We start from the raw sequence: 20,270 nt of genomic DNA, 5'->3' as shown, positions 1-20,270 counted from the left end.
GAGCTGTGTGGGCCACATGGAGCTCCTCACGTGGTTTTCCTGCCCCCCCCCTCCCATCCCACCCCCAGTACACTACCAGAAGATCATCCACCGGGACATCAAACCTTCCAACCTGTTGGTTGGAGAAGATGGGCACGTCAAGATTGCGGACTTTGGCGTGAGCAACGAGTTTAAGGGCAGCGACGCCCTCCTCTCTAACACCGTGGGCACTCCCGCCTTCATGGCACCTGAGTCGCTCTCGGAGACCCGGAAGATCTTCTCTGGGAAGGTAGGTTTGGCCCTGCCTGCAATGAGGAGTTCTGCCTGTGTTATGGTCCTTTCAGCTGTAAGTGACAAAAACCCAACTCACTGGCTTAAACAGTGAATCCATTGGACCATGTGAATGAGGAGCAGGGTGCGTTTGTTTTCAGGCTTGGCTAGATACAGGGATTCAAAGAGGAATCCATCTCTCCATCTCTTAGCTCTGTTTTCCTTTTTTTAAAAAAAATTTTGTCTGCACCACGTGGCACACGGGATCTTACCTCCCCGGCCAGGGATGAACCTGTGCCCCCTGCAGTGGAAGCGTGGAGTCTTAACCACTGGACCACCAGGGAAGTCCCCTCAGCTCTGTTTTCCTGAATTGGTTTCCTCCCCGGGTGGATGGTCATCAGCAGCTCCAGACTACTTTCTACCAGTTTACCAGCCTCAATTAGAAAGAGCTTTTTTTTTTTATGAAGAGCTCCAGTGAAAATCCTGGGATTGGCTCTGATTGGCCGAATGTGGGTCATGTGCCCATCCTTGAACTAATCACTGTGCCTGGGGGAAGTGTTGCTCTCATTGGCCAGGCCTGGGTCCTGTGCCCACCCAGAGGCGTGGGGTTTGGGGAACAGGAATAGTCTCACCCAAACTCCCATGGACTGAGCAGTCAAGAAGACGTGGTTCCCCAAAGAAAAGCTGAAGGATTGGATGCTGGACAGGTGAAAGCATTAGACGCCCTTTACTGCCCCTTGGCCCCTCACACGGAGCTCTTTGTCTTGCAGGCGCTGGATGTTTGGGCCATGGGTGTGACGCTGTACTGCTTTGTGTTTGGCCAGGTAACAGGGTGGGGTGTCCTGTATCCTGGGTGTTGTGGGTTGCCCCCTTGGATTAATGGTTATCTCTCCTTGCAGGGAGATAGAACTTATTCACTTAGAAAGTTATTTCATTTTATTTCCACCATTAGATCTGAATATGAAAAAAGATGCCTTTCCAGATATACATAGCTGTATATGATAGTCATATACATATGATATGACATATGATAGTGACAAAACGAGCTGTTAAAACAGAAGGATTGGCAGAGGCTCTAGAGGTTGTAAATACAGTAGTTGATGAATTTAGGGCAAGGACAGCAAATGTGCCACCTCTACCCTCTCCTAAACTGCAGATAGGCATCACTAATCAATAACGGCACTCTTTCTTCCTGAGCCTGGTACTGCTTTGATGTTCTTCTCAACAGTGTTCCTAGAAGCTGTTGTTGGAGGAATAGAATTGGAATGGAAGTTAAAACCCGTTTGGCATCATTGATTTAGGGAGTGCTGTTTTGTCTTCATTCTGTTGTTGTTCTTATGTTGTTTTTATATAACTGACATTTAGGGGCTTCTATTTTAAACTCTGAAGTTCAGGTTGATTATGTGAGGATTATTCCTTTTCATGACCCTGTACTCCTGTTGAGGAAAGCTTAAGAAACTAGTCCCATGAGGAAGTAAAGGAGTTTATAATCTCCTCCCCCCACCCAACATTTGATGAGAACATTTTCGATCATATAGCCAAGTTGTTAAGAATTGTACCTCCTTACATACACTTCAGAGTGCAGTCATTAGCTAGAGCTCACTCTTGGTGGTTTTCATTTTTTTCTTTGGGGGTAAAATTCTCATATCGTGGAACATACAGATCTTAAGTGTACTATTTAATGAGTTCTGTCAAATTGATATACCTGCACAATCCAAGCTCTTATCTTGTTACTGCTCTTAATGAAATCATTTTCCTCGGACAGGAGTGGACCAGGTCACTTTCTGTGACCTCTTCCAACCTTCTGAGCACCCCACATAAAGGTTTCTTTTTCCAGAACAATCCCTGAGCTCCTCCTGGGTCAGGCCCTCCACCAAGTGAAAGCATCAACTTGTCACCCAGGGGTGGTGCATGAACGGGCTTCTTAGTCAGCCCGGTCTAGGCTTTGCGCTTCCCAGGACACGGCACCTCTCTGAGCTTCTGGTTTTTTTCTCTTCTGTAAAATGAGAATCATATTTACTATTTTTTATGGCTTCTGAGAGGATCAACAGAAATAATTCAAGCATTCATTAATTCAGCAGGTATTTATCGAGCCCCTACTTCGTGCCAGGGATGTTCCTGGGCACTGGGTGTCAGCGGTGAGCAAGACAGACAAAAACTCTCTGTCCTCTTGGAGCTGATGTTCCAGGGCAGGAGTTAAACAGTGGACAAATTCTTTTTTTTTTTAACATCTTTATTGGAGTATAATTGCTTTACAATGGTGTGTTAGTTTCTGCTCTATAACAAAGTGAGTCAGCTGTACATATACATATATCCCGATATCTCTTTCTTCTTGCGTCTCCCTCCCTCCCACCCTCTCTTTCTTTTTTTTTTGGCCGCACCATGTGATATGCGGATCTTAGTTCCCCGACCAGGGATTGAACCTGTGTCCCCTGCAGTGGAAGCGTGGAATCCTAACCACTGGACCGCCAGGGAAGTCCCCAAATACATATGTAATATAATGTCAGGGGGAGGTGCTATGATGAGAAATCACATGGAGGTGGAGGGGGTGTCTGTTTTAGACAGGAGCTCCGGAAGGCCCCCCTGAGCGGGTGAGCTTTGATCAGACACCTGAAGGATGGGAGAAAACAAGCCACGCAGATGTTGGTGGGAAGAACATTCCGGGCAGAGGTAACAGCCAAATGAAATGCTGGTGCTGAGAAACCTCAGTACAGGGCCTGGTCCAGGCTAAGCCCTCACAAATCACAGCTGCTGCTGCTTTGTCTTTGTACTGTTCTTTGTATTATTATCGTTCAACTGGCAGGTGGGTGAAAAGAGTGTTTGCTTTTGTATAAGTTGGTAAGTTAAAGCACAGCTACAGAGGAAAGCCAGTGTGGTTAGGAAGGCTCCAGTCCTTCTGGAAAGACAGTCCTGGTCCTTTTAGATCTTTGGGGAATGGGATCTGCTTTGTCCCTGGATTGGGCCACTGGGCTGTCTCTTTCTCTGCTGCAACCTGTGTGGAATGCTGCCTGCCCTTGCAGGACAGATGTGCCAGCCATTGATGGCCACCCTGTCCCTGACCTCTCTTTGCAGTGCCCATTCATGGATGAGCGGATCATGTGTTTACACAGTAAGATCAAGAGCCAGGCCCTGGAATTTCCAGATCAGTGAGTATTGTCCGTCTACCCCAAGTTGCCTTTTCTCTCCGAGCCCTTGATGACGTCCTCCACCCCTAATGTATCTCCCATCCCCAGGCCTGACATAGCCGAGGACTTGAAGGACCTGATCACCCGCATGTTGGACAAGAACCCCGAGTTGAGGATCGTGGTGCCTGAGATCAAGGTACCTGGGGGCCGCTGCTGCCCCTTGGGGCATGTGCTGGAGGCTCAGCCTGTGTCCTCTGCTTGGAATTGTCTGGCTCAGCCCTGCCTCGGTCAGGCCCCACGCCCCTCTGTTTACAGCACTGCGTCCTTCTTGGCACCACTGCCCTCCCATGTCCTGGGGCCTCTGGGGTGCTGGGGGCTTGTGGGGGAGGATTTGGGACTCGTGTTCACTGTGATTGTGGAAGTGGGATCCGCTGCCAGCTGAGGAGCTAGCGCTTGCTCCAATTGGCTTGGGCTGATGGCATCCACCCTCCCTAGACCGACCAGACCAGGTTTCTGTGTGCTCCAGTGTGTGGCTGCTGCAATCCTGGGGTCTTTTTTTTTTTTTTTTTTTTTTTTTTTGCGGTACGTGGGCCTCTCACTGCTGTGGCCTCTCCCGTTGCGGAGCACAGGCTCCGGACGCACAGGCCCAGTGGCCATGGCTCACGGGCTTAGTTGCTCCGCGGCATGTGGGATCTTCCCGGCCAGGGGCACGAATCTGTGTCCCCTGCATCGGCAGGCGGACTCTAAACCACTGCGCCACCAGGGAAGCCCCTGGGGTCTTTTCTTAGACCCTGCCTGTCCCTTTGAGAAAGTACAGTTGGGGTGGGAGGAAGTTAGTGAGCAATTTGACCCCCCACCTCTGACCCCGGCCTGCTGAATTCCACTCTGTTGCAGAAAGCACTGTTAGAAGAGATCCCTATCCACCCCCTACAACCCTGCCAATGCCACGTGCACACACATGGATCTTTAAGAAATCTAGAGATTTGCTTCGGGAACTCCTAGGCACCTCAGCTAACTAGCAGTTGAAGAGGGGGCAGCCCAGAAGGTTACAGATAAGGGCTTGGACCCCAGGGGCAGGTGGTTGGGGGGCAGACCTCTGCCTGGGTCCTCTCCTGATTGTATCCTTCTCCCTGTGCCACCCCATGCCTCTGTTTCCCTTTCTGTGAAATGGGGAGGATGCTGCCTGCTCTGAGCTGAGCCTTCCAGGCATCAGGGAGAGTTGCTGAGGAGTGATGGGTGCTCCTCAGACAACCGTGCAACGCAGATGGCGAATTCCAGGCACTTCTGCCGAGACCTGGGGCCAGATGGCGAATCCAGCCCGGCTCACGTTCTGGCCTCGTAGCTTCCTCCCATTGTCTGTCCTTCGTCTGTTTCACATTTCCTCCCACCTCGCTCGCCCCCCAGCCTCTGCCTGGCTTGCCTGCTCTCTTGCATGCCTGACCTCAGGCCACTGCCTCTCCCCTCCGGCGTCCCCTCCCTGGCTCCGCTCATAGGCAGGGTTCCTGGGAGCCAGTTGTGCCCGCCCCTCACCCCTCCTGTCATTCGTTGAAGCTGCACCCCTGGGTCACGAGGCACGGGGCGGAGCCACTGCCATCAGAGGATGAGAACTGCACGCTGGTCGAGGTGACAGAAGAGGAGGTGGAGAATTCGGTCAAACACATACCCAGCCTGGCAACCGTGGTAAGGTGGGGCAAACCACTGCCTGAGAGCAGGGACAGAGAGCCTGCCGCAGGCCAGCGAGGATGAGCTGGGACGTGGGCGGGCCACTAAGAAGTAGACGTTGGGCCTGAGCGTCAGGGGATGGCCGGGTCTGCCCCTCACCTACAGACAGCTACCAGCCTCTGGGCCTTGGTCACGAGTCAGGCCAGGTGGCCCCTGCGTCTTCTAGTGCAAGCTCTGTCTACAGCCGGGTCCGAGGTTACTGTAGACAAGGGTAGCCCCTCTCTAAGGATTGTACTGCCCCTTCTGGAATTCCTGCTTTCAGAGCGTGTCAGGGGAGCAGGAGGGGAAGGACCAGGTTAGGTGCCCAGGGTGGCAGCTGGAGCCGAGGTCTCCAAGACGGGCTCCCCACTGGCTGGGTCTTCAGTCCCCAGAGCAGACGACTGAGCTCGTCTCATCTCTGCCCTGTGGGCAGCTGTCAGGGCTAGAGGCAGGGCCTCCACTTCCCGTGCCTCAGAAAGCTCTTCCCGACTCCTGGGACCCCTTTTATGGCCTTAGATTTGGGTCCTGACCCAGGAAGAAGGAGCTAGAATTGGAGTCCTCAGGCCTAACCTCGAAGACTCAGGGAATCACCCACTTGCCAAGCCTCTGCCCAGAGGGTGTGTGGCTCCAGGAGGGAGACCAGGCCCCTCAGGGCCCTGGGGCCCAGGCTGTAGTCCTAGGGGCAGAATCTGGTGGGCTGCCCCACCATGACCACCTCGGGAGTCCCGGGTGTGTTTGGCCAGCGTCAGCCCCAGCAGGCAGGCAGGGCCCTGGGCTCTGGGAGGGGAGGCTCTGCCGTGTCCAGCCTCGAGTGACCCCCCCCCCCCCCAGTTTAGGAGCCCCCAGTGCTGGCTCCTTCGCTCCCAGCTTTGCACCTCACCCTCTGCTTCCCCACACACTTTCTCTCTCCCTCCAAAACCTGAGCCCCCGGGTGGGGCATCCATTCACATCTTCCTCCTCCTCCCCAGCCAGTGGCCTCTGCACGGTCTTTGCTGTTGAACACTCACCCACACACACCCCCTTCTTCTCATCCACCTGCTCACTGCACCCACGTCCTAAGCCTGCCGTGGGGAAGGCAGCTGACATCGGGCTCCCAGCGTCCACCCTGGGTTATTCTGTTCCTGGTTGTGGGTATTCTTGGGAGAAGGCGTCTGACCCTAGAGGTCTGAAATAGGCATTGATTATTCAGGAAACACTTCTTGAACACTGAGTGGTTTCCCCAGGCCTGTGTTGGGAGCAGGGGATACAGAGATGAATACAACAAACATGGTGCCTGCAGACGCTGGGCAAAGAACCAACAAATAAAATATGCAAGTAACAGAGGGGCTGCAAGGGGTACGCCTAAGAGGGGAATGCAGCCCAGGTGATGGATTGGAGGAGGCCTCTTGGAAGATGCACGCTGAGAGGATGGCGGGGTGTTAATCAGGCCGAGAGAGGGTAAAGGGCAAGGGCATTCCTGGAAAAGGGAACAGCAAACGCAGTGATCCTCTGGTGGGATCGTGTCCATGAGAAACCTCAAGAAAGCCAGGGTGGCTGAAGCAGGGCAAAGAAGGGAGGGTGGCATGAAGCTGGATGGGAGGTGGGGCCAGGCCACACAAGGCCTGAGGCCACAGCAGAGGTTTAAGTCTTGGTCCCAAGAGGTTTGATTCAGGGGAGCGGCATGATCATTATTGGCCTTGGGAAAGTCCCACGTGGAGAATGGACTGTGGGGGGCAGGGAGGAAGTGAGGGCTTCAGCAGCTGTCTGAGAAGGAGGGACTGGAGCGGGGAGGCCCAGGCCCCCTCTTGGCGCGCAGGGTGTGCCGGGCACGGGTTTACAGAGGTGAACAAGGGACAGTGCCAGCTCTCATGGGGCTCCCGGCCTCATAAGGAAGATGGATCTGGAAAGAAAGAATCACTCTCCTGTACCATCACACGGTGACAGGCCAGCGGGTAGAGGAGCAGGCGTGGCAGGCGCCACAGGGCAGGAGCCCCTTTCGCCTGGTCCTGAGGACTGGGGAGGCCAGTCTGACCGGGGGGATGGTGCCTGCACAGGCTCAGAGGAAACAGGCCCTTTGTTCCAGGAACCACAGAGCTCGGGCCTTGGCAAGGGAGGGACCTTCAGTGCTTGCCAAGGGGCACAGCCTTCATTCTCTAGCTCAGCGTTTCTCTTTTCTTTCTTTTTTTTTTTTAAATTGAGGTAGAATTCATGTAACATAAAATTAACCACTTAAAGTGAACAATATGGTGGCATGTAGTACATTTACAATATCGTGCAACCATCACCTCTGTAGTTCTGAAACATTTTCATCATCCCGAAAGAAACCCCGTACCTGTGAGCACTCACTCTCTGTTCTCGCCTCCCCCCAGCCCCTGGCATCCATTAGTCTGTTTTCTGTCTCTATAGATTTGCCTGTTCTGGACATGTCATATAAATGGAGTCATACAGTATGTGATTTTTTGTGTTTGGTTTCTATCACTCAGCATAATGTTTTCAAGGTTCATCCACATTGTAGCCAGTCATTCCTTTCTAGGGCTGAAAAGTATTCCATTGTATGGCTAGAGCACATTTTGCTTATCCATTCATCAGTCGATGGACATTTGGGTGTTTCCACCTTTTAGTGGTTTTTTAAACACTTTTTTTTTCCTTTTTAGCAGCAAACCCTGTAAAAGAAAAATCCACAAGCTCAGTCAGTACATGAAACAGCTTGAAGAGGCATCATGCCTGCTTGGAAGGAGGCCAGAGCCTTACAGGGTGTTGAGGCCACTTCCTTGAAAATTCCTTCATGAAATACAGCAGGCAAAAGCATCACCATGAACCTTCCATGACTCCCTGACTGGTAACAGGATAAGTTCCAAACTCCTATGGGTGAGAGATACCAAGTCAGGGAGTAAGGGAATCAGATCTGGGTTTCAGAAAGGATGGGCTGAAGGGAAGACTGGAAGGCAGAGGAGGGAAGCTGAGCAGTGGCTGAGGGACGTGATGGAGGGATATTACCTTTTCCCCAAAGATCCCCTCCTCTGGCAGGTGTTTCCCAGCCAAGCTGTGGACCCAGTCTGTCTTAGGGTGGATGGGGTGGGGGACACCAAAGTGTTCCCACTCACGACAGTGGACATGCCAGCTCCCAGTGCCTCTCAGACTTAAAAAAAGGACTTTCGGGACCTCTGACCTCTCTTGCCCTCACGCCACACCAGCCCGTGGACTGGCCACCCTCAGTGTCCTGGGATGTTTCCTCAGCTCCTTAGACTGAGACAGATGTTTCTCATCCTCAGCTAAAATGCAGCCCCCTGAGAAACTGGTACCATTTTGTATTGTTAGTGGGACTGTAAAAAACTGTGTAGCCACTGTAGAAAACAGCCTGGCAGCTCCTAAAAATGTTAAACATAGAGTTACCAAATGATCCAAGAATTCCACTCCTAGGTGTACACCCAAGAGAAACGAAAACATTTTGTGTGGAAAGTGTCCACACAAAAACTTGTACACAAATTGTTCATAGCAGCATTAGTCACAATACCCCCAAAGTGGAAACAGTCCAAAGGATGAATGAATAAACAAAATGTGGCATATACACACAAAGGATTATTACCAGGCCATAAAAAGGAATAAAGCAATGATTCGTGCTGCAGCGTGGATGGACCTTGAAAACATGCTGAGTGAAAGAAGCCAGACCCAAAAGGCCACGTACTGAATGATTCCATTTATATGAAATGAGAATAGACAAACCCATAGAGACAGAAAGTGGATTGGTGGTTGCCAGGGGCTGGAGGGGAGGAGGAATGGGGACTGACTGCTAATGGGTACTGGGTTTCTTTTCGGGGTGATGTAAATGTTCTGAAATTAGACAGTGGTGATGTGAATATGCTAAAAACCGTTGAATTGTACACTTTAAAATGGAGACTTTTTTGCTGTGTGAATTACATTTCAGTTAAAAGTGCAGTGACTCCCATCCCCCTCCCAGGATTATACCTGGGAAGCAATAGTTGGTTACTTGTTGCGTTGGTTGTAGATGGCTTTCACCAAAAATAAAGGCCTGGCCTTGAAGATGAGACAGGTTGATGGGCCAGGAGGGCATGTCCAGTGATGGCTCAGGTGAGACAGATGGAACCAGGGGTACTGGACGGACAGTACAGGCCAGCTCTCCTGGAGCACAGCGTCCCCTGGCAGTTGAGTAGGCCAAGACTAGCTTATGCCAGGCCTTGAATGTCAGACTGAGGAGTTTAGACCTTATCTTGTTGGCAGCCAGGGAGCCGTGGAGATTTGAGGAGCAGGCCAGTGAGGCTTGTGATGGCTGTGGCTGCTGTATCCCTGGTGGGTGTCTCTCAAAGGCCCGCCATCAGCCACAAGCCCTGGGAGCTGGCAGGCAGCAGAGGTGGGCTGTGGGGAGAAAGGAAGAGGTAGACGGGACTCGTGGGACTGTCGCACGAGGGAGGATGCTGCCTGGAATCTCCCCCATGTGGCCGAGCCTCCTCTTCTTTCCTCCAGATCCTGGTGAAGACCATGATACGAAAACGCTCCTTCGGGAACCCGTTTGAGGGCAGCCGGCGGGAGGAGCGCTCGCTGTCAGCGCCTGGAAACCTGCTCATGTGAGTGTCCACCTGCCTTCCTCCGGGGTGGGGAGCCGGAGGCTGAACGCAGGGCAGCCCTGCCCGGCCGACTCTGTGTGGGCCCAGCCCTGCAGCGGCCATGTCCAGAAAGACTCAGACCAGCCCCACTGGGCACACTGGGGAGACCCGAGCAGCCGCTGGCTTTGGTTTTGCCCCACCCTGGACTCAGCCCACCTCCTTTGCTGACAGCTAATCCACAGGGAAGTTTGACCTTTCTCAGGGGGACTTGCACTTTAACGAGGGTGGGGGAGTGGCTGACAATCAGAAAGGCTGTTTGACCCCAAAGCATGCATGCTTGACGGTGGGATTTTTGTCCCTGCGGTGGGTGAGCAAGGCCAGTCTCGCTCATGGGACCCCGCGTCTCACGGCGGAGAGGTGTCCTGCTCCTAACTGCCCTGGCAACAGCTCCGTGAAGCTGGTGTTCGGGGTCTGAGTGTCTCTGGGGTGGGGGACAGGAATCCCATGGGTCCCAAGTGTCCCTTCTCACTTCCCTTTTCCCTCCCCTCTGGCGATTCCAGCAAAAAACCAACCAGGGAGTGTGAGCCCCTGTCTGAGCCCAAGGTAACGCCTGCCTGCCTGTGCCTTAGCCTCTGCCAGGGCCTGGGGGCGGGGGCAGCTGCAGAGCACGGGGTATCCCCACCCAGGCGGACGTTCCTTCCAGCCCAGGCTGCTGTGCCCAGGCTCACCTTGGGCCTCCGGACGCAGGAAGAAAACGAGGGGCATCCAGGGGCTTGGACCCGACGGTGGGTTGTGCATGTGGGCTGGGGCTGTGGGTGCATGGCGCTCCACCTGGAATGCCTGTGAGCTCACCCAGGTCTTAGACCTAGTCGGGCACCCACATATGCTCAGTGCACGTCAATGGCATTGAAGCTGTGTCACGGCCGAGGCAGTCCCTCCTCTGGGTCAGCGGTCAGAGCCTAGATCGGGCATGCTGCGCTCGGGGGCTCCCCCCTGGGGCTCTCCAGCATCCACCCTTTCTTCTCTGATGGGTTAAGACCTAGAAAATAAGTCCCCTTCCAGCCTGTTGCAAATGAGTGTGAGAGTCCCCTGCCTCTGGGGAGGATCTGGACCTTTTCACCAGTCAGCCAGCCTCTTTCAAACACATACCCAGCTCATTAGTCCCAGCGCCTCCCAGGACAGATGAGAATTTTTGTCCCCGCAAGACTGAGGTGACAAATACTTGCACCCCTGCTGCCACTTGGCCCCACCCCATGCCTGTGGCAGGACAGCAGTCCCAGTACTCTGCGCACTGAGCCCAGCTCACCACCTCATTATCAGCTGGGAGCTCCAGGCAGCCATTTCTAAGTTTTAAAAGCAGCTTTATTGAGCTATAAATCACACACCCATTTAGAGTATATAATTCAATAGTTCTTAATATATTCACAAAGCTGTGTAACCATCACCACAATCAGTTTTAGAACATTTCCATTAGCCCAAGAAGAAACCCTGTACCCTTAGCTCTCACCACCCACTCACCCGTTCCCCAGCCAGCACGAATCTACTGTCAGTTTCTATAGATTTGCATATTCTGGACATTTCATATAAATGGAATCATATAGTATGTGGCCTTTGTGTCTGGCTTCTTTCACTCAGCGTAATGTTTTCAAGGTTCATCTATGATGTAGCATGTGTCAGAACTTCATTCCTTTTTTTTTTAATTATTATTTTTTATACAGCAGGTTCTTATTAGTCATCAGTTTTATACACATCAGTGCATGTCAATCCCAATCGCCCAATTCAGCACACCACCATCCCCACCCACCCCGGGGTTTTCCCCCCCTTGGTGTCCATACGTTTGTTCTCGACATCTGTGTCTCAACTTCTGCCCTGCAAACCGGTTCATCTGTACCATTTTTCTAGGTTCCACATACATGTGTTAATATACGATATTTGTTGTTTTCTTTCTGACTTCACTCTGTATGACAGTCTCTAGATCCATCCACGTCTCAACAGATGACTCAATTTCGTTCCTTTTTATGGCTGAGTATTATTCCATTGTATATATGTACCACAACTTCTTTATCCATTCGTCTGTCGATGGGCATTTAGGTTGCTTCCATGACCTGGCTATTGTAAATAGTGCTGCAATGAACATTAGGATGCATGTGTCTTTTTGAATTATGGTTTTCTCTGGGTATATGCCCAGTAGTGGGATTGCTGGATCATATGGTAATTCTGCTTTTAGTTTTTTAAAGAACCTCCATACTGTTCTCCATAGTGGCTGTATCAATTTACATTCCCACCAACAGTGCAAGAGGGTTCCCTTTTCTCCACACCCTCTCCAGCATTTGTCGTTTGTAGATTTTCTGATGATGCCCATTCTAGCTGGTGTGAGGTGACACCTCATTGTAGTTTTGATTTGCATTTCTGTAATAATGAGTGATGTTGAGCAGCTTTTCATGTGCTTCTTGGCCATCTGTATGTCTTCTTTGGAAAAATGTCTATTTAGATGTTCCACCCATTTTTTGATTGGGGTTGTTTGTTTCTTTAATATTGAGCTGCATGAGCTGTTTATATATTTTGGAGATTAATCCTTTGTCTGTTGATTCGTTCGCAAATATTTTCTCCCATTCTGAGGGTTGTCTTTTCGTCTTGTTTATGGTTTCCTTTGCTGTGCAAAAGCTTTTAAGTTTCATTAGGTCCCATTTGTTTATTTTTGTTTTTATTTCCATTAATCTAGGAGGTGGATCAAAAAAGATCTTGCTGTGCTTTATATCAAAGAGTGTTCTTCCTATGTTTTCCTCTAAGAGTTTTATAGTGTCTGGTCTTACATTTAGGTCTCGAATCCATTTTGAGTTTATTTTTGTGTATGGTGTTAGGGAGTGTTCTAATTTCATTCTTTTACATGTAGCTGTCCAGTTTTCCCAGCACCACTTATTGAAGAGACTGTCTTTTCTCCATTGTATGTCCTTGCCTTCTTTGTCATAGTTTAGTTGACCATAGGTGCATGGGTTTATCTCTGGGCTTTCTATCTTGTTCCATTGATCTGTGTTTCTGTTTTTGTGCCAGTACCATATTGTCTTGATTACTGTAGCTTTGTACTATAGTCTGAAGTCAGGGAGTCTGATTCCTCCAGCTCCGTTTTCTTCCCTCAAGACTGCTATGGCTATTTGGGGTCTTTTGTGTCTCCATACAAGTTTTAAGATTATTTGTTCTAGTTACGTAAAAAATGCATTGGTAATTTGATAGGGATTGCATTGAATCTGTAGATTGCTCTGGGTAGCATTGAATCTGTAGATTGCTTTGGGTAGTACAGTCAATTTCACAATATTGATTCTTCCAATCCAAGAACATGGTATATCTCTCCATCTGTTGGTATCATCTTTAATTTCTTTCATCAGTGTCTTATAAGTTTTCTGCATACAGGCCTTTTGTCTTCCTAGGTAGGTTTATTCCTAGGTATTTTATTCTTTTTGTTGCAGTGGTAAATGGGATTGTTTCTTTAATTTCTCTTTCAGATTTTTCATCATTAGTGTGTAGGAATGCAAGAGATTTCTGTGCATTAATTTTGTATCCTGCACCTTTACCAAATTCATTGATTAGCTCTAGTAGTTTTCTGGTGGCATTTTTAGGATTCTCTATGTATGGTATCATGTCGTTTGCAAACAGTGACAGTTTTACTTCTTCTTTTCCAATTTGTATTCCTTTTATTTCTTTTTCTTCTCTGATTGCCATGGCGAGGACTTCCAAGACTATGTTGAATAATAGTGGTGAGAGTGCACATCCTTGTCTTGTTCCTGATCTTAGAGGAAAGGCTTTCAGTTTTTCAACACTGAGAATGATGTTTGCTGTGGTTTTGTTGTATATGGCCTTTATTATGTTGAGGTAGGTTCCTTCTATGCCCACTCTCTGGAGAGTTTTTATCATAAATGGGTGTTGAATTTTGTCAAAAGCTTTTTCTGCATCTATTGAGATGATCATATGGTTTTTATTCTTCAATTTGTTAATATGGTGTATCACATTGTTTGATTTGTGTATACTGAAGAATCCTTGCATCTCTGGGATAAATCCCACTTGATCATGGTGTATGATCCTTTTAATGTGTTGTTGGATTCTGTTTCCTGGTATTTTGTTGAGGATTTTTGCATCTATATTTATCAGTGATATTGGTCTGTAATTTTCTTCTTTTGTAGTATCTTTGTCTGGTTTTGGTATCAGGGTGATGGCGGCCTCATAGAATGAGTTTGGGAGTGTTCCTTCCTCTGCAGTTTTTTGGAAGAGTTTGACAAGGATGGATGTTAGCTCTTCTCTAAATGTTTGATAGAATTCACCTGTGAAGCTATCTGGTCCTGGACGTTTGTTTGTTGGAAGATTTTTAATCACAGTTTCAATTTTATTACCTGTGAAGGTCTGTTCATATTTTCTGTTTCTTCCTGGTTCAGTCTTGGAAGCTTATCCCTTTCTAAGAATTTGTCTGTTTCTTCCAGGTTGTCCATTTTATTGGCATAGAGTTGCTTGTAGTAGTCTCTTAGGATGCTTTGTATTTCTGTGGTGTCTGTTGTAACTTCTCCTTTTTCATTTCTAATTTTATTGATTTGAGTCCTCTCCCTCTTTTTCTTGATGAGTCTGGCTAATGGTTTATCAATTTTGTTTATCTTCTCAAAGAACCAGCTTTTAGTTTTATTGATCTTTGCTATTGTTTTCTTTGTTTCTATTTCATTTATTTGTGCTCTGATCTTTATGATTTCTTTCCTTCTGCTAACTTTGGATTTTGTTTGTTTTTCTTTCTCTAGTCCCTTTAGGTGTAAGGTTAGATTTTTTATTTGAGATATTTCTTGTTTCTTGAGGTAGGCTTGTATAGCTATAAACTTCCCTCTTAGAACTGCTTTTGCTGCATCCTATAGGTTTTGGATTGTCGTGTTTTCATTGTCATTTGTCTCTAGGTATTTTTTGATTTCCTCTTTGATTTCTTCAGTGATCTCTTGGTTATTTAGTAACGTATTGTTTAGCCTCCATGTGTTTGTGTTTTTTACGTTTTTTCCCCTGTAATTGATTTCTAATCTCATAGCGTTGTGGTCAGAAAAGATGCTTGATATGATTTCAGTTTTCTTAAATTTACTGAGGCTTGATTTGTGACCCAGGATGTGATCTATCCTGGAGAATGTTCCGTGTGCACTTGAAAAGAAAGTGTAATCTGCTGTTTTTTGATGGAATGTCCTATAAATATCAATTAAGTCTATCTGGTCTGTTGTGTCATATAAAGCTTGTGTTTCCTTATTAATTTTCTGTTTGGATGATCTGTCCATTGGTGTAAGTGAGGTGTTAAAGTCCCCCACTATTATTGTGTTACTGTCGATTTCCTCTTTTATAGCGGTTAGCAGTTGCCTTATGTATTGAGGTGCTCCTATGTTGGGTGCATATATATTTATAATTGTTATATCTTCTTCTTGGATTGATCCCTTGATCATTATGTAGTGTCCTTCCTTGTCTCTTGTAACACTCTTTATTTTAAAGTCTATTTTATCTGATATGAGGATTGCTACTCCAGCTTTCTTTTGATTTCCATTTGCATGGAATATCTTCTTCCATCCCCTCACTTTCAGTCTGTATGTGTCCCTAGGTCTGAAGTGGACCTCTTGTAGACAGCATATATATGGGTCTTGTTTTTGTATCCATTCAGCAAGCCTGTGTCTTTTGGTTGGAGCATTTAATCCATTCACGTTTAAGGTAGTTATTGATATGTATGTTCTTTTTTTTTAATATAAATTTATTTATTTATTTATTTATGGCTGTGTTGGGTCTTCACTGCTGAGCGCGGGCCTTCTCTAGTTGTGGCACATGGGCTCAGTAGTTGTGGCTTTCGGGCTCCAGAGCTCAGGCTCAGCAGTTGTGGTGCACAGGCTGAGTTGCTCTGTGGCATGTGGGATCCTCCCGGGCCAGGGATCGAACCCGTGTCCCCTGCATTGGCAGGCACACTCTTAACCACTGCATCACCAGGGAAACCCCAATATGTATGTTCTTATTACCATTTTCTTAATTGTTTTGGGTTTGTTTTTGTAGGTCCTTTTCTTGTCTTGTGTTTCCCACTTAGAGAAGTTCCTTTAGCATTTGTTGTAGAGCTGGTTCGGTGGTGCTGAATTCTCTTAGCTTTTGCTTGTCTGTAAAGCTTTTGATGTCTCCATCAAATGTGAATGAGATCCTTGCTGGGCAGAGTAATCTTGGTTGTGGGTTCTTCCCTTTCATCACTTTAAGTATATCATGCCACTCCCTTCTGGCTTTTAGAGTTTCTGCTGAGAAATCAGCTGTTAACCTTATGGGAGTTCCCTTGTATGTTATTTGTCGTTTTTCCCTTGCTGCTATCAATAAATTTTCTTTGTCTTTAATTTTTTCCAATTTGATTACTACGTGTCCTGGTGTGTTTCTCCTTGGGTTTATGCTGTATGGGACTTTCTGCACTTCCTGGACTTGGGTGGCTATTTCCTTTCCCATGTTAGGGAAATTTTCGACTATAATCTATTTAAATATTTTCTCGAGTCCTTTCTCTCTTTCTTCTCCTTCTGGGACCCCTATAATGCGAATGTTGTTGTGTTTAATGCTGTCCCAGAGGTCTCTTAGGTTGTCTTCATTTCTTTTCATTCTTTTTTCTTTATTCTGTTCCACAGCAGTGAATTCCAGCATTCTGTCTTCCAGGTCACTTATCTGTTCTTTTGCCTCAGTTATTCTGCTATTGATTCCTTCTAGTGTAGTTTTCATTTTGGTTATTGTATTGTTCATCTCTGTTTGTTTTTTCTTTAATTCTTCTAGGTCTTTGTTAAACGTTTCTTGCATCTTCTTGATCTTTGCCTCCATTCTTTTTCTGAGGTCCTGGATCATCTTCACTATCATTATTCTGAATTCTTTTTCTGGAAGGTTGCCTATCTCCACTTCATTTAGTTGTTTTTCTGGCGTTTTATCTTGTTCCTTCATCTGGTACATAGCCTTTTCATCTTGTGTATCTTTCTGTGAATGTGGTTTTTGTTCCATAGGCTGCAGGATTGTAGTTCTTCTTGTTTCTGCTGTCTGCCCTCTGGTGGATGAGGCTATCTAAGAGGCTTATGTAAGTTTCCTAGTGGGAGGGGCTGGTGGTGGGTAGAGCTGACAGTTGCTCTGGTGGGCAGAGCTCAGTAAAACTTTAATCTAATTGACTGTTGATGGGTGGGGCTGGGCTCCCTCCCTGTTGGTTGTTTTGCCTGAGGCGACCCAACACTGGAGCCTACCTGGGCTCTTTGGTGGGGCTAATGACAGACTCTGGGAGGGCTCACGCCAAGGATTACTTCTCAGAACTTCTGCTGCCAGTGTCCTTGTCCCCACGGTGAGCCACAGCCACCCCCACCCCCCGCCTCTGCAGGAGACCCTCCAACGCTAGCAGGTAGGTCTGGTTGAGTCTCCCCTGGGGTCACTGCTCCTTCCCCTGGGTCCCGATGCGGACACTACTTTGTGTGTGCCCTCCAAGAGTGGAGTCTCTGTTTCCCCCAGTCCTGTCGAAGTCCTGCAATCAATTCCCACTAGGCTTCAAAGTCTGATTCTTTAGGAATTCCTCCTCCTATTGCTGGACCCCCAGGTTGGGAAGCCTGACGTGGGGCTCAGAACCGTCACTCCAGTGGGTCGGCTTCTGTGGTATAAGTGTTCTCCAGTCTGTGAGTCACCCACCCAGCGGTTAAGGGATTTGATTTTATGTGATTGCGCCCCTCCTACCGTCTCATTGTGGCTTCTCCTTTGTCTTAGGATGTGGGGTATCTTTTTTGGTAAGTTCCAGTGTCTTCCTGTCGATGATTGTCCAGCAGCTAGCTGTGATTCTGGTGTTCTCGCAAGAGGGAGTGAGAGCACGTCCTTCTACTCCGTCATCTTGGTTCCTCTCCCAACTTCATTCCTTTTTATGGCTGAATCATATTCCATTGTATGGATATACCCACATTTTATTTCTCCATTCATCCGGTGATGGACATTGTTTCCATTTTGGAGGCTGTCACACATGAATAACGCTGCTGTGAACATTCTTGTAGAAGCAGCGGCTGTTTCCGTTTGTGAGGAGTTGGCTTCTGAGATGAAATTTATTGGCCACCGTAGGAGTCAGGTGCTTATATGATAATATAGGAAGACCATTTGGGGATCATTTATGCTTGAAAAAGGAGCAGGGAAAGCGGCAGGTAGCCATCAGAGCCAGTCATCAACAGCCTGTGAAGGCCGCCTCTGTCCCTAATTGTTCCCAGCCATCTCTGCAGCACATGATGGGGTGACCCCGCCTATGCTTTGAGCCTCACAGGGTGACAGGGTGAAGCCTAATGGGCTGGCCTTTGCTGGGCCCTTCTCTTCTCAACCTCAGTTTTAGAGTTTGCCTCCCTTTTCGTGCAAGTCTGTTGTTTATTTCACCTTTTATTTTTAATGAGATCAAAGTTGCAAGACACCAAAGACTGATACTGGCCCAGAGGACTTTACTGCCTCTTTATTCCCTCACCTCAGTCCCAGCAGCACCTGGGGATTACCTGCCCTTGCCCTCAGCCCACCGATGGGATGTTTTGGTTGTCCCAATGGTCCAGCACTCTGGAGCTCTTAGGGCTCAGTCAGTCGTTAGAGGCCTTGGGCCCATGGCCCACTAGCTGTCTGCAGGGAGACCAGCTGGTGTGAGCAGGCAGCTGTAGGGCCTCATTGGTTATCCAGTTACAACTCTCCTCCCAGGAGACTTGACACCCTATTCTTTGGCAGAAACGTAAAAGCCAGTGAGTGTGAGTTTTAAACAAAGAGGAGTTTCTTCCTAGGAATGTACAGACATCACGCTTGCCCTTCCCTCGTGCAAGGGCAGTTGCCCTTCCCTCGTGCAAGGGCAGTTGCCCTTCTCTCGTGCAAGGGCAGTTGCCCTTTGGGCCTAGGGCTCACAATAGACATTAGTCCTGCATAGCAAGCCCAACGGCTCCCCTTAGGAGGGGCATTGTTTGCTTGATGATGGCAAAGGGTTTGGGCCTCTCCTTAGGGACTTTCCCTCACATTTCCCATCGCACTGCCCATGTCTGTCACCCCAGGCAGCTCTAGCTGGGGACACCAGGACACTTCTTCCCACCAACTTGGTCTCCTGCTCTGATCACACATTGCCGAGTTGAGGGCCCTTCTCTTCGTCGGAGGTATCCCCTGGGCCTGTGTACGGAGGGCAGTTCTGTTGACGACCGTTTCCTGAAGGCTGGCTATGTGCCAGGCCAAGTCAGGCGTGCTGCTCGTTGCCCCCAGGAAACGCACCTGGGGGCTGAAGACAAGTGTCACGGTTCCTGCCCTACAAGAGCTTAGAGCCTAAAGCCCTTGGTGAGCAGGCCCCAGTGTGGAGCCCACACATGACTTGTGACATGTGCCATGATTTTAGGTGTTAGGCCCCTAGATTCACAGCTGTTTTTATAGTTCCTTGCTGTTTTTGCACTTGATGCTGGTTTTCCGTTTACAGAGGGGATACAAAGTCTCCTTTGAAACTTTATCATGTGAGCAAGAAAAACGGGGGGGAGAATCTAAAAGAAGTTAAGTAAATAATGTCCATCCCAGGTGGTGCGGGGCCGCGGGAAACCTTGGTTCAGGGACGTGCCAGCATTGCGCTGGGTCTTAACACGGGTTTTCTGTTTGGTGAGCAGGAAGCAAGGCAGCGAAGACAGCCTCCGGGGCCCCAACCCGCCTCCCGTGGGGGAGGAGGAAGCGCTCTTGTGAAAGGCGGCCCAGGGCTGGAGAGTCGGGGGGCCCTGGCCCCCGGCTCCGGCAAGCGGACGCATCCTCCGTGGCCGGACGAGGTGATGGAGTAGCTGCCGGACCTCGACCTCGCATGCACGTCTCACCTCCGCGGGCCGCGCCCTGCGTTTCCATAGCAGCATGTCCTACGGAAACCGAGCACGTGTGTAGAGCCTTGACCATCATCTCTGGTTATTGTTGTTGTTGTTTTTCCCATTTGTTTGTTTGATTTCTTTATTGTTTTAAAGGAGACAAAAAAAAAAAAAAAAGACGACTCCATGACATCGACCTTGGCCGCTGGCTGGCTGAATGGGAGGGTGTGAGGAGTTGCAGACCCAAAGCCACGTACATTTGGGGACACTTGCTTTTTAAAATGTTTTTATGCCAAAAATCCTTCCTTGTGAACTGAGAATCATGTCAGATATACCAAGTGAATGTGTGTGGAGTTTAAAAATTGGGGAAAACTGGCAGGAAACTCTGGTGGTGTGGTCTGAGACCACACTCGCTGCATTTGAAAGGGAGGGGAAGAGCGGGTGTGATTTTGCACAAAACCCCAAGACCCGAACCATGGCACCTTCTAGAACTGTGGACTCAAGGAGTCAGGACAGGGCTGGCCCTCAGTAGCTGCAGGGAGCTTCGATGCAACTTATCCTTAAGAAGGACTTAAAAATTTTTTTTATAAGTAGAGCTGTAGTCAGGAAAACGGAAAGGGCTTGACACTTAACAGCTTCACAGGGGGGATTTTCCAGCCTCAGAGGGGCATTCAATGGTTGTGGTGGGACATCTCCCCTAAAGGACTGAACGAGTGTGTTTCTTTATGACAGCCGCTCAAAGCTGAAACTTTTCTTCAGTAGTTGAGGGAGCTCTGGTAAATCTCTTGTTAAATTACAAAAACTTCAGGGTGAAATCCTACACTTCCATGTACATTATTAAG

At 48.5% G+C, this 20,270-nt stretch overlaps 1 protein-coding gene across 4 annotated transcripts in view; it reads left to right on the top strand.

The window, feature by feature from the left end:
• Positions 1–19,762, top strand: part of CAMKK2 (calcium/calmodulin dependent protein kinase kinase 2) — a 59,751-nt gene extending 39,989 nt beyond the window's left edge. The window contains exons 9-16 of one of the 4 annotated variants that reach the window (XM_065890072.1): positions 69–268; positions 1,020–1,073; positions 3,322–3,395; positions 3,483–3,570; positions 4,926–5,054; positions 9,537–9,637; positions 10,177–10,219; positions 19,246–19,605. In XM_065890072.1, the coding sequence (XP_065746144.1) occupies positions 69–268; positions 1,020–1,073; positions 3,322–3,395; positions 3,483–3,570; positions 4,926–5,054; positions 9,537–9,637; positions 10,177–10,219; positions 19,246–19,410 (854 nt within the window). In that variant the 3' untranslated portion in view covers positions 19,411–19,605. Of the gene's footprint in view, positions 1–68; positions 269–1,019; positions 1,074–3,321; positions 3,396–3,482; positions 3,571–4,925; positions 5,055–9,536; positions 9,638–10,176; positions 10,220–19,245 lie in introns of all 4 variants that reach the window. The other 3 variants (XM_065890074.1, XM_065890073.1, XM_065890075.1) reach the window with 3 other exon arrangements.
• The last annotated feature ends 508 nt before the right edge of the window (positions 19,763–20,270 follow it).

The sequence above is a fragment of the Phocoena phocoena genome, chromosome 13 (assembly GCF_963924675.1).
Source record: "Phocoena phocoena chromosome 13, mPhoPho1.1, whole genome shotgun sequence".
In the NCBI taxonomy this organism is placed as follows: Eukaryota; Metazoa; Chordata; class Mammalia; order Artiodactyla; family Phocoenidae; genus Phocoena; species Phocoena phocoena.
Note: the sequence above shows the minus strand (reverse complement) of the source record. Positions and strands in the feature narration are given on the sequence as shown.